At 46.3% G+C, this 13,543-nt stretch overlaps 1 protein-coding gene across 1 annotated transcript; it reads left to right on the top strand.

Moving 5' to 3' along the window:
* Positions 1 to 9,157: 9,157 nt before the first annotated feature.
* On the top strand, positions 9,158 to 11,044 carry LOC311282764 (piggyBac transposable element-derived protein 4-like; the record flags this gene model as incomplete). Its single annotated transcript, XM_084396773.1, has 2 exons — positions 9,158 to 10,497; positions 10,591 to 11,044. Exons 1-2 carry the CDS (start codon positions 9,659 to 9,661, stop codon positions 11,042 to 11,044), a joined length of 1,293 nt encoding a protein of 430 aa, XP_084252899.1. The 5' UTR covers positions 9,158 to 9,658.
* Between the last annotated feature and the right edge of the window lie 2,499 nt (positions 11,045 to 13,543).

The raw sequence follows: 13,543 nt of genomic DNA, 5'->3' as shown, positions 1-13,543 counted from the left end.
AAATTGGAGGCCTGTTTCTCTCCTGTGCTCTGAGTATAAAATCCTGTCCAAAACATTAGCTACAAGATTGAGTAAGATAATAGGGAAGGTGATACATTACGATCAAACATTTTGTGTACCAAATAGATTGATTTTTGATAATATAACTTTAATTAGAGATGTTTTAGAAGTTTCAAAGTTGTTTGGTATAAATATTGGCCTTATTTCTCTAGACCAAGAGAAGGCATTTGATCGGGTTGAACACCTTTATTTGTGGCATACTTTACAAGCCTTTGGTTTTAATTCATGTTTTATTGATATGATTAAAACAATGTATTGTGAAATTGAGAGTGTTATTAAAATTAATGGTAGTTTGTGTGCCCCCTTTAGTGTACAGAGAGGGGTTCGACAAGGTTGTGCCATGTCTGGGCTATTATATGTGTTGGCTATAGAACCACTGTTGTCCATGTTACGAAATAGTTTAACCCCTTAACTGTCACCGTCCCACAGGTGGGACGCTTGCCCCTATATTTTTAAAACAATAATATCTTAGTAAAAACCTTAAGCAATATTGACAAACTATATATCATTTGAAAGCTTACAATCTCTAGTTTTCATATTTGGTAATTGTTTTTTAAAATAAATTACACAGGAGCAATAATTTATCAAATTGCAACAAGAATATTTCATACTCATTAGGCGTGTTTAGGTCTTTATTCTGAAATAGCGACAAACATGAAAAATCATGAAAGATTGGTAGAAACCTCAGATTATTTTCATGCCAAGAGTTCAAAATACAACACCAATTCAATTAAATGAGAAAAAAAGTGCTGAAAATGTTTTAAATATAAAGAAAAATATTATGTATTCTCGATTTGTGATGCAGCTGCGAGCTATAACGTGTTTTTTTTTTTGCGTTTATTAGAGGTTGAATTCAAATCAAATTCATCCAAACTTCCCATACTATTTCTGAATAGGATGTCTACTTCATAAATTGTATTAAAATTATGGAAAAATATAGTTTAGATCACTAAAACCATATATGGAAATGGAGGCGCCCTTATATGGTCAGTAAGGAAGCTTGGATGTGATCTAATGAAAAAACGTACTCGGTTACTAACGTAACCTCTGTTCTCTCTAGAGAGGGAACGAGTATTGCGTAAGCTAGCTTACGCTGCGGGAAAGTCTCCTTTCTCGAGATACTGAAGCCAAAAATTATCCTTAATTTTTTAAATCTTGTCAACGCAGTGCGGCAGCCTGCAGACCTAGGGCAGGTGCTAGAATCGCGTGCCCATTGGCTGCTCTGCGGCAACTGCAGCAGCCTATGGCTGAGCCTTGCGCGTGACGTCACGTCCAATGAGCGCGCTTGGCGCGCTTAATGCGTCACAGCCCGTCATTAGGGGTGTGGCTTAGCGTATATAAGCAAGGTACAGAGGCTGCTTCGCTGGTTTCTGTCGCATGAAGCGAAATGAGCTCGTGGCGAGAGCACGGCGGGTTACGCAATACTCGTTCCCTCTCTAGAGAGAACAGAGGTTACGTTAGTAACCGAGTACGTTCTCTTACGAGAGGTTCTCTCGTATTGCGTAAGCTAGCTTACGCTGCGGGAACACCCTTGTCAACGCCGTGCGCGCGCCCAGCATCCTGAATGAATCCCATGGGGAGCCCAGGGAACGCGAAGCGGAGCTGGGCGGCCAAGATACCACAGTACACAAGCACATAATATGGGGCAGGGAGCGGCACAGCCGGTCCAACTGACACTTTCCACATAGTGCAGCTCAACCAGTAGAGCTAAATCAGCAACATAGCCCGCGCACAGACAGTGGGCTGGCTACGCGAGACTTAGACTGATAACACTTTGGCCTGCAAAGCGGGAACTTCCAGGTTGTAAAACCTAACAAATGTGGAAGGGGAGGCCCAGCCTGCCGCTGCACAAATGTCATGAATGGGAATCCCACTGGACCACGCCCACGATGAGGCCATGCCTCTGGTGGAGTGCGCCCGAATGCCCAAAGGGCACTGCAGGTTTTTAGATGCGTAAGCAGCTGCGATAGCGTCAACTATCCATCTGGATAGGGTGTGTTTCGAGGCGGCGAGACCCTTGGTGCGCCCACCAAACGAAACAAAGAGCTGCTCTGAACGCCTGAAGGCGGCGGAGCGTGAAATATAGCTTCTCAGCGCCCTGACTGGGCAGAGGAGATTACTATCTGCCTCGCAGCCAGCATTCGGCAGGGCTGAAAGGGAAATGACCTGCGTCACAGCCCGTCATTAGGGGTGTGGCTTAGCGTATATAAGCAAGGTACAGAGGCTGCTTCGCTGGTTTCTGTCGCATGAAGCGAAATGAGCTCGTGGCGAGAGCACGGCGGGTTACGCAATACTCGTTCCCTCTCTAGAGAAGGGAGTGCCCAAAATTTTGGGGACATACCCATGCCTCGGTCTGAGAATAACTTTAGAGTCATTGGGTCCGAACTCGAGGCACTCAGCGTTAGTGGATAACGCGTGAAGGTCTCCCACACGTTTTACTGAAGACAGTGCTATCAGAAAAACGGTTTTGAGCGTGAGGTATTTCATATCCACAGTTTCCAGGGGTTCAAAGGGATGTGCTTTCAGGGCGTCTAAGACCAGTGAAAGATCCCACATAGGAACCGAAGGGGGTCGCGGGGGGTTCATCCTTCTCGCTCCTCTAAGGAAGCGGATGACAAACTCGTTCCTTCCTAATGCGCGGCCCGGCTCTGAGACAGAGAGCGCTGAAATGGCCGCGACATAGACTTTGAGCGTGGAGGGGGACCTGCCCGCGTCCAGTAGCTCTTGAAGGAAGCACAATACTTGTGAGACCCCACATGTCTGTGGATCGAGCCCTCTGGCAGTGCACCATTTGTTAAACACCGACCATTTAGACATGTAGAGCCGCCTCGTGGAGGGCGCTCTAGATTGTATGATCGTGTTCATCACCCCTTCTGGTAAATCAGCATGTAATTGTTGAGGCTCCACGCATGCAGAGACCAGCGCTCTGGGTGGGGATGCCAAATCGAGCCGCGGGCTTGAGAGAGAAGGTCTCTCCGCACCGGGATCGGCCAAGGGGCTGAATCTGCCAATTGTATGAGTTCCGGGAACCAAGCTTGGTTCTCCCAGAACGGGGCTATGAGGAGCACTGTGTGGCGCGCTTTCCTGGCTCTCTCGATGACCTGAGGCAGCAGAGAGACCGGGGGAAAAGCATATAGCGGGCCGCTGGGCCATGTCTGGGCCAGCGCGTCCTCGCTCTTGAAAAGAATACTGGGCAGTGTGCGTTGTCTTTTGACGCAAAGAGGTCGACTTTCGCTCTGCCAAAGCGGCGCCACAGCGACTGGACTGTTTGGAGGTGTAGAGACCACTCCCCAGGGGAACGTTGTCCCTGGACAGTCTGTCGGGGCCCTCGTTCAGATGGCCAGGCACATGCGATGCTCTCAGAGAGCGCCGAGAGTGCTGAGCCCATACGAGGAGGCGTTCCGTCAGGGCGCAGAGGTTTTTTTTTTTTTTTTTTTTTGACACCGCCCTGGTGGTTCACATAGGCCACTACTGATGTGTTGTCCGTGCGGACTAGAACATGGTGACCATGGAGGAATAGGAGGAAGTGCATGAGCGCTTTCTCGACCGCGAGCATCTCTAGACAGTTTATGTGTAGGAGATTCTCCTGGTCTGACCAGCGGCCATAGACCGGTCTGCCTTCGAAGAGCGCTCCCCAACCTAGGTTGGACGCGTCTGTTGAGACAACTTTCCGGTGTGAAATCACTCCCATAATCACTCCAGTGTGATACCATTCAGCTGCTAGCCAGGGCTGCAGGGCTGAGACACAGCCCTGAGTCACTCTGATTAGCGAGCCACCGGTCGCCCAGGCTCGATGGGATACGCGCGCTCTTAGCCAGCGTTGAAGCGGGCGCATGCGCAGTAAACCCAGCTGAAGCACTGCTGCAGCTGAGGCCATATGCCCCAGGATGCGCTGAAATGCTTTCAGAGGAACCCGATTGCCTTCTTTGAAGGATGCGGCGAGGCGCCGGATGCGGCGCGCGTGCTGCTCCGACAATCTGGCCGTCATCGCCACCGAGTCCAGTTCTATTCCGAGAAAGGAAATTGACTGACGGGGCGAGAGCGAGCTCTTGGTCCAATTGACCGCTAGACCCAGACCTTCCAGATGGCTGAGAAGCGCTGTTCTGTGGGACACAAGTTCTGTCTCTGACTGCGCTAGAACAAGCCAGTCGTCCAGATAGTTCAGAATTCGCATTCCCTGACTTTTCAGGGGCGCGAGAGCCGTGTCCATGCATTTCGTAAATGTACGGTGTGCTTAAAGACAGGCCGAACGGCAGGACTGTGTATTGATAAGCTCGACCGTCGAAGGCGAATCTCAAGAATGGCCTGTGACGGGGGGTTATCTGGATCTGGAAATACGCGTCTTTCAGATCGAGAGAGATAAACCAGTCTCCTGGGCGGATCTGCGCAAGGATCTGTCTGGTTGTAATCATCTTGAACGGCCGTCTCATGAGAGCCGTGTTCAGATGTCTCAGATCTAAAATAGGTCTTAATGCTCCGTCCTTCTTGGGAACGAGGAAGTAACGGCTGTAAAAGCCTGACTCGCTCAAGGAAGGATGAACCTGTTCTATGGCCCCTTTGCGCAGCAGCTTCGCTATTTCTGCTCGAAGCAGGTGCGCTGCTTCTAAACCCACTTTCGTCTCCGTCTGCGCTAGAAGCGCGGGGGGCGACGAGCGAATTGAGGCGAATAGCCGTGTTTTGTAGTGTTCAACACCCATTCTGACGCGCCCTGAATAGCTTCCCATGCTTTTGCACGCATAGCTAGGGGTCGAATGGTCTCTGGGTTCAGATCGCCGCGCTGCGCGGGATGGAGATCCTGTATCAGAGAGGATGGGGCGGCGCGCGCGCCGCCGGTGCTCGAACACGGGGGCTGATAAACAGTATTGGCCGGCTGTACAGCGTTCAGTAGCTCGGTCCTGAAGGATGGAGCGCGTTTTGCTGTCAAACACCCCTGGCGCGAGAGCGGCGTGGGGGATATAGTGTCTGAAAGTGAGTGCGCGTGCTCGTGAGCGGGCGCAGGGTTTACACTTATAACACGGCCAGTGTTTTGGAAGCTTTAGAGGGTCTGTAACCCGGGGTGACCATATGGCAGAGCGAGCAGCGAGTAGGTGTGAGCACAGAGTTGTGGGCACTTTTACTACACTTAATACTCGAGCGGCGTGTTTCCGCTTTATGAGAGAGCGCTCTGAGCGCATTACCATGGGAACCATGTTGTGTGAAGCAGTGAACACATGGGAGTGGGCACATTTTCTATACTTAATATCCCCTCGGCCTGAGCCGTTGCAACTCGAGCAGCGGGTAGGTGTGAGCACAGAGTTGTGGGCACATTTACTACACTTAATACTCGAGCGGTGAGTGTCCGCCTATGAGAGAGCGCTCTGAGCGCGTAACCATGGGGACCGTGTTTGTGCGAAGCAGTGAGCACATGGGAGTGGGCACATTTCTACACTTATGACACCCTCGGCCGGAGCCGGAGTGTTTCGGGGCTTTAGAGGGTCTGTAACCCGAGGTAACTGAATGGCAGAGCGAGCAGCGGGTATGTGTGAGCACAGAGTTGTGGGCACATTTACTACACTTAATACTCGAGCGGCGCGTGTCCGCTTTAAGAGAGAGAGCGCTCTGAGCGCGTTACCATGGGGACCGTGTTTGTGTGAAGCAGTGAGCACATGAGAGTGGGCACATTTTCTACACTTATCTTCGGCTAGAGCTGGAATGTTAGTGAGCTTTAGAGGATCTGCAACCCGGGGTAACTGAGTGGCAGAGCGAGCAACGGGTAGGTGTGAGCACAGAGTTGTGGGCACATTTCCTACACTTAGTACTCAAACGGCGTGTGACCGCTTTAAGAGAGTGCGCTCTGTGGACGTTACCGGGGAGACCGTGTTTGTGTGTAGCAGTGAGCACGTGGGAGTGGGCACATTTTCTACACGTATAACACCATCGGTGTTATAGGAAACTGATAGAGCAAGAAGCTTTGATGGCTCATAAGTTTAGACGCTCATAAATACTCAAGCACCATCCTGCAAGATACGGGTTCGCTTTCTGTATGTGAGAAAGCTGGCCGCGAGCTCGGAGAAGCCAGCAGAAAAAAATATTTATCTGCCGCCAGAGCAGGATTCGAACACGGGACTCCCGTGCGGAAGTCCAATGCTCTGCTACTGAGCCACAGGAGCACACATAAACTTTTAGTTAGTGCGAGCATATGACCGAGCGATGTTTCGTTTCGGCGTTTGTTTGCAGACGCGCGCGTGTAATAAAACAGGCTCGTTACTGCAGTATAGTATTTCCAGCCGCCTGAACTTGGAGGGGACTGAGAATATACGAGGACGAAAACACTCTCTCTTCCTCTTTTCGCCGGTGCTCTGATGTCCCTTGAGAACGGCGCAGTTGCGCGGCTCGAACAAGGGAGAGAGAGCGGGAAGATGTCATCATGTGCTATGACATCGTATGTTTGCAGGCGTGCGTGTATTAAAACAGGCTCGTTTACTGCAATATTGATATTTCTAGTCGCCTGAGCTTAGGAGGGGACTGAGAAATGTGTGAGAAACGGAGGTGGCCGGAGAGTGACGCGCGCGACCGAAACGCGGGGTAACTTAGCTTTCTTATAACGTAAAGGAAGCCAGCCCGTGACAGTCTACTCCTGACATCCCTTGTGAGCGGCGCGTTTGCGCGGCTCGAACAGAGGGGGAGAGCGCAGGGAGGGGCGTGCATCGTCCGGGGGGTAGCTTTCTTGTAACGTAAAGGAAGCTATAGCCCGAGACCGTCCGTTTCTGACATCTCTTGTGAGCGGCGCCGTTTGCGCGGCTTGACAGAGGGGAGAAAGCAGCTGTCTAAGAAAACAGCGCTGTCTGCTTCATCCCCTGAGGCGACGGCAGTGCGGGCGAAGCCGGCCGCTGCGCGTCGGGAGGTGGGGAGAAGGAAATAGCGAGGCTCGCGGGAGGGGCTCCGGCGAGCGCTCAGCTGTCATAGAAGCCCAGGCAGAGAGCGCACACCACGTGGCGGTCTCCGTCGCTGAGCGCGGCTCTGCACGAGCCACAGGATGAGCGAGGCATTTGCAACAACGCCTCGCGCTCTTTTTAGATGCAAGTGTGTCGCGGCGGACACACAAAACACACAACACAGAGCAAGAAAAGGATATATATGCCGGATGGCGCAGCAGGCAGGGAAGGCTGAAGGCGGCGAGCGGCCGGCGTCCTCAGGCTGAAATCCTCGGCGTGCTGGTCGCTTGATTCGACGGCGGCTTCCTCGGAGATCAGCGATGCGAAGAGCTTCGCTGAAGAGACAGAAATCAGCGAAGCAGCCTCTGTACCTTGCTTATATACGCTAAGCCACACCCCTAATGACGGGCTGTGACGCATTAAGCGCGCCAAGCGCGCTCATTGGACGTGACGTCACGCGCAAGGCTCAGCCATAGGCTGCTGCAGTTGCCGCAGAGCAGCCAATGGGCACGCGATTCGCCTGCCCTAGGTCTGCAGGCTGCCGCACTGCGTTGACAAGATTTAAAAAATTAAGGATAATTTTTGGCTTCAGTATCTCGAGAAAGGAGACTTTCCCGCAGCGTAAGCTAGCTTACGCAATACGAGAGAACCTCTCGTAAGAGAACTATGGTGCATGTGCCCCAAACAAAATCTTATAGAAAGCTATTTTTTTTAGATATCAACCTCAAATTTGGAACACAACTTGTTCAGATTTTTGGTTTTGATTTTCTTGCAATTTTAGAGTAAAAAAATGTTTTGTAAAATATATATTTTATATAAAATATAAATAATCATATTTTTACTTTATACATTATCATAAACTCAAACTTCTAACTTTTTTTTCTGTTTCACTATCATAATTTATTTCACTTCTACAATAAAACACTAGATGCTATGTTTGGTAAAGTCTTCTGATCAGAAAGAACCCACCCTCATAAACTTTGTCCAATAATGATCAGGAAAGTCATTCAAATAAGTCTCAATGTCCAACCAGAGCCGTATCTAAGGCTTGTAAGATCTCAGCAACTCAGCTGGCCTATGGGCTCTTTGAAAATGGATATTTACACAACCATTGTCCAATCCATGGCTGATTGCCTGTGGTTGCTAATCACATGTCCATGTGCAGTTTGAAAACAGCTGCTGATTGTTTGTAAACGTGCATCAAATGAACTGGCAATCAGCAGGAGCAGCCATTTCATTTGCACCTTCACTCCATGGTTTGTGACATGAATCCACAGAGGCCGAACAACCAATTTTATACACTTTTAGAAGTAATAGACAAGGTTTGTGAATCTAGTGAAGAAGAGCTGAATGAGGAATCTAGTGATGAGGAGCCAGACCTACTTTTTTCAGGAGTGAATGCATCTGAAGCATCTCTATAGGTAAGTTGCATTATACGCTTTCCCAATTTGTGATAGGGAGCAGTGTGTAAATGTGATATGTAATTATGTGGGCCTATTCTATTTATATATCTTGAAATATTTTGCTATATTTATATTTTTTATATATGTTAGGGAGTAGCTTGTAAATGTGTAATTATGTATATTTCTGTTGAAATATATCTCATGAAACACATTGCTATATTTGTAAATGTGTTATATATGTGTGTGTGTGTGTGTATGTGTGTATTTGTCTATATATATATTTACATTTTTATATATTGTTGTGATAGGCATTCAGATGATTCTTTTGATGAGGACTGCCAACCATCAACCTCTGTAGCATCATTTCCAACTACTGCTTCTAGTAGTTTTGGAGAAAGAGGAACCATAAGCAAAGACAAAAAAAGAGGGAGAAGCAATGACAGAGGAAGATGGAGAAGCAGTGGCAGACTAAGAGAAAGAGGGGAAAGCAGTGACAGAGGAAGAGGGAGAAGCAGTGACAGACGGAGAGAAAGAGGGAGAAGCAGTGACAGAGGAAGATTGAGAAGCAGTGACAGACTGAGAGAAAGAGGAAGAAGCAGTGACCGAGGAAGAGGGAGAAGCAGTGACCGAGGAAGAGGGAGAAGCAGTGACAGAGGAAGAGGGAGAAGCAGTGACAGACGGAGAGAAAGAGGGGGAAGCAGTGACAGAGGAAGATTGAGAAGCAGTGGCAGACGGAGAGGAATAGGGAGAAGCAGAAACCGAGGAAGAGGGAGAAGCAGTGACAGACGGAGAGAAAGAGGGAGAAGCAGTGACAGAGGAAGATTGAGAAGCAGTGACAGACTGAGAGAAAGAGGGAGAAGCAGTGACCGAGGAAGAGGGAGAAGCAGTGGCAGACGGAGAGGAATAGGGAGAAGCAGAAACCGAGGAAGAGGGAGAAGCAGCGGTAGAGGGAGAGACAACGGTCATGGCAGAGAAAGATCTTCATCTGGCTCTAGTGGTGTTTCCACTAGCACCGATGATCGATGGTACACCCAAGAAGAGCCTGATGTTTCACCACCAGTGATAAAATTCAGACCAGCTCGAACACCTGGACCTCAAATTATTGAAACAGAGTCCTACAGTCCTCTGCAGTTGTTTCAACTTTTTTTTTCATCCTCGGTTTGTCAGACCATCATCCGGAATTCAAACAGCTATGCTGCTGAGCACCTGGAGACAGCAAGAAGGCCAAGGCAGGAAATCTCCCTGAAGGACTTTTTCTCATTCCTTTCATTAGTAATATATATGGGTTTGGTGAAGCTGCCATCAGTTTCAGACTACTGGAATGGGTCCAGACTGTATGGCATTAGGTTTCCAGCATCAGTGATGTCCTGCAGGAAATTTCAGGCCATGTCCTCAGCCCTCCACCTCAGCGATCCTAAGGTAGATGCTGAGAATGCAAAAAATAAAGGAACCCCTGCTTTTGACCGCCTGTGTAAAGTCAAACCAGTGTATGAGCAGATTCGTGAGGGGTGTAGAAGTTTTTATCACCCACATCAGACAATTGCCATTGACGAAAGAATGGTGGCATCAAAGGCAAGGATAAGTCTGAAGCAATACATGAAAGCGAAACCAACAAAGTGGGGGTACAAGCTTTTTGTCCTGGCAGACTCCCTAAATGCCTATACATGGGATTTTTTCATCTACGAAGGGAAATCCCCAGTAGCTCAGAGCCAGCAAAACAAAGGTCTGAGCTACGAATCGGTCATGGCTCTGGTGGATGAAAAGGTCTTGGGATCAGGCTACAAATTATATGTGGACAACTTTTACACCAGCCCGATGCTCTTCAGGGACCTCCTCCAGAAAAACATCTCTGCTTGTGGGACCATCAGGAACAACAGGGTGGGCTTCCCACAAACCACCCAAAACAAGCTGCCCAAAAATGCACCCCGGGGAAGCATAAGGGGGAAAAGGGACAACCAGCTTCTCTTTGTCCAATGGAAGGACACAAGAGAGGTATTGATGTGTTCCTCATTCCATTCGGCAAATGGAGATCAGACTGTCCAGAGGAGAGTGAAGACAGGAGATGGAGTATGGACCGTTATGACTGTTCCAATTCCTGCAGTAGTGTCAGACTACAACAAGTAAGCAGAATTTCTTCAGTGGATGATGCAAATTTTTTTTGCAGATATGTTTATATTTTATGTATTGACTTTTATGTATGCTTTTTTACACAGGCACATGGGAGGAGTGGATATGTCTGATGCCCTCATCGGTTACTACTCCGTGCTTAGAAAAAACAGAAAGTGGTACCGCTCCCTTTTCTTTCACTTTGTGGACATTGCGGTGGTTAATGCTTTCATTATCCACCAGCATCTGGCTGCAAAGCAAAGTAACAGGGCAAAAAATCAGAGGGAATTCCGGGAAGCCCTTGTACAAGAGCTCGCTGAATGGGTGCCGCCTCCTGTTGCTCCTGCTGCTCCTGGTGCTCCTGCTGATCCTGGTGCTCCTGCTTCTCAACATCCAGCAGGACACACTCCAAAACACATACAACCATCCAGTAAAGTGAGAAGAAGATGCAGAATGTGCCACCAGAAAACCCCTGTAATCTGCAGTGTGTGTGACTTGCCTCTCTGCTTCGTTCCAAAGCGAGATTGCTTCAGTCGCTGGCATGATGGTGACAATTTGTAATCCTTAGCTCTGAATAGTTGTAAATAGTTGCAAATAGTTGTAAATAGTTGCATATAGTTGTATGAACAGTTTGTCATTTGGATTTATATAACCACTGTAGATACTATATACTTTTTTTTATTTATTTTTTATTCCTATGTTCAAAAACAATTTATACACTGTTTAAGTATTTTTTAAAAGTATATTCTGAGAATGTTTTGAATAAAAAAAAAAAAATCTAATTTTGTGTGTTGTGGTGTTGTGAGATCAAGTAGTATAGAAGTGTCACCAATGGAGGAAAAAATGACACCTAGTGACCTTTGTTGTTACAGCAGCTAAAAGTCTCACAGAATCTACAAGGTTTGTGATATCAATTCCAAATTTGGAACAAAACTTGTATATATTTTGTGCTTCTTTTGGATTATATATATTTTTCATAAAATAAATATGTTTTATTATATACCTTATTTATTATAATAAACTTAAATTGCTATAACTTTTCATTTATTGATTTTTTTCAACTGCAGACACTTGTACCATAAACCTCCAAGTGTTCTCTTAAACACAAGACCAGAATCAAGCTTCTATTAAAAAGCATTCCAGAATTACACTCATTTGAATTTAGACATCCCCTTTTTAAGTGTGAACTCAAAAAGGGGGGTGACAGTTAAGGGGTTAAAGGGTTTAACATTGCCACAGTGTAATAATGCTTTCCATTTATCTGCATATGCTGATGACGTTATTGCTTTTATAAATGATAATGATGATGTTGAAATTTTGCAAAAAATTGTTAATGATTTTAAGGATATTTCATCAGCAATTGTAAATTGGGGGAAAAGTGATGCTTTATTGACTGGAAAATGGGAAGGAGGAAATCCCATTTTACCAGGAGGCTTATTATGGAAAAAAGATGGGTTAAAGTATCTCGGTGTTTTCTTGGGTAATGAAGCCTTCATGCAGAAGAACTGGGAAGGAATGGCAGACAAAGTAACTGGACGTTTGAAAAAATGGAAATGGCTGCTTCCTCAGTTGTCTTTTAAAGGACGTACACTTATTATCAACAATCTTGCGGCGTCTTCCCTGTGGCATAGACTTGCATGCGTCGACCCTCCGGTTGGTCTCTTAGCAAAAATTCAAACAGAAACAGTGAACTTTTTTTGGGACAATTTGCATTGGATCCCTCAAAGCGTTTTGTTTCTGGCTAAAGAAGATGGAGGCCAAGGTTTAGTACATTTGTCAAGTAGATGTGCTGCTTATCGTCTTCAGTTCTTGCAGAAGTTTATCCTAGGATCTGAAAGACTGGTATGGAGACCAGTGGCTCAATGCATTCTACGCAGAATAAGTGGACTTGGTCTGGACAATGTTTTATTTTTAATGGACTCTAAAAAATTTGATTTTAGAGGAGTTCCTGCTTTTTATCGAAGTCTCTTTAAAATATGGAGTCTGTTTAAGCCTCAATGGATGGAACCATTAATGTCCCTGTACTGGCTACTTGAAGAGCCCATCGTGTGCGGAGCACGTCTCGATGTATCTGGTGACGAAATACCAGGTCTTAAGGGTTTGTTGTGCAGAAGTGGATCTCTACAGTTGAAACACATTATAAATAAGGCAGATCCTGATTTTATTAATGTAGAAGCAGTTTCAGCCTTTTTAAAGGTAAAGTCTGCACGCTACATTAAACGTTTTTTAGATAAACTGCAGGGGGCTTTGAATGTACAAGAAAGAATTTTACTTGATGAGTACAATAAGAAATGCATTTTTCCAGATTGTGAAGATTTCTTCCCAGATATAAGTATTGTACCTGATCTTTCATCATTTAATGACATTAATCCCTTGTTGAAGAAGGGAATTGATGTGCAAATTGATTTCTTTGAAGTTAAAGGGAAAGCATTGTACCGAAGTATTGTGAAAGTGACGAATATTAAATGGTTAAATAGAAGTGATACTGTATGGAGAGACAAATTAGACATCCCTGAAAAAACAAAACCAGTGTGGAGGATTTTGTACAAACCTCCGTTACCTAAGAGAGTTGGTGATCTTCAGTGGAGGATACTCCATGGGGCTATAGCAGTTAACTCTTTTGTGGCAATGTTGAACCCAAATGTAAGTGAGAACTATGGAGGTATTTTTGGTGCAAAACTACTGAACGCCTGTGACAGTGAAATTTGTAGTTGTAGAGAATAGCCACACATGTGTATCAGTAGATTTGAAGTCACAGAGAGAAATGTTTTAAGAGTTGCAAACTTGTAGACTTTTTTTTTATCTTCCACAAACACAACACAACAGTTTCACCTTCTCAAATTCTTCATTGCAGGTGCACAAATCCTATTCTACAAATCACAAATTAAGAAACTCATACGCTCACATTTTTGCTACAGTTGCTGCAGTGAATATGGTGCAAAACGCATTTAAACACCTGCATAAAAAATGTGAAGTCACAGAGAAATTTAGCTCATCTGCAAATCAGTATGTGAATTCATCCAATGAGAGTTGCACACTTGTAGAATATTTTCTCACAAA

Source organism: Rutilus rutilus (assembly GCF_951802725.1).
Source record: "Rutilus rutilus genome assembly, chromosome: 23".
Taxonomy (NCBI): domain Eukaryota; kingdom Metazoa; phylum Chordata; class Actinopteri; order Cypriniformes; family Leuciscidae; genus Rutilus; species Rutilus rutilus.
Note: the sequence above shows the minus strand (reverse complement) of the source record. Positions and strands in the feature narration are given on the sequence as shown.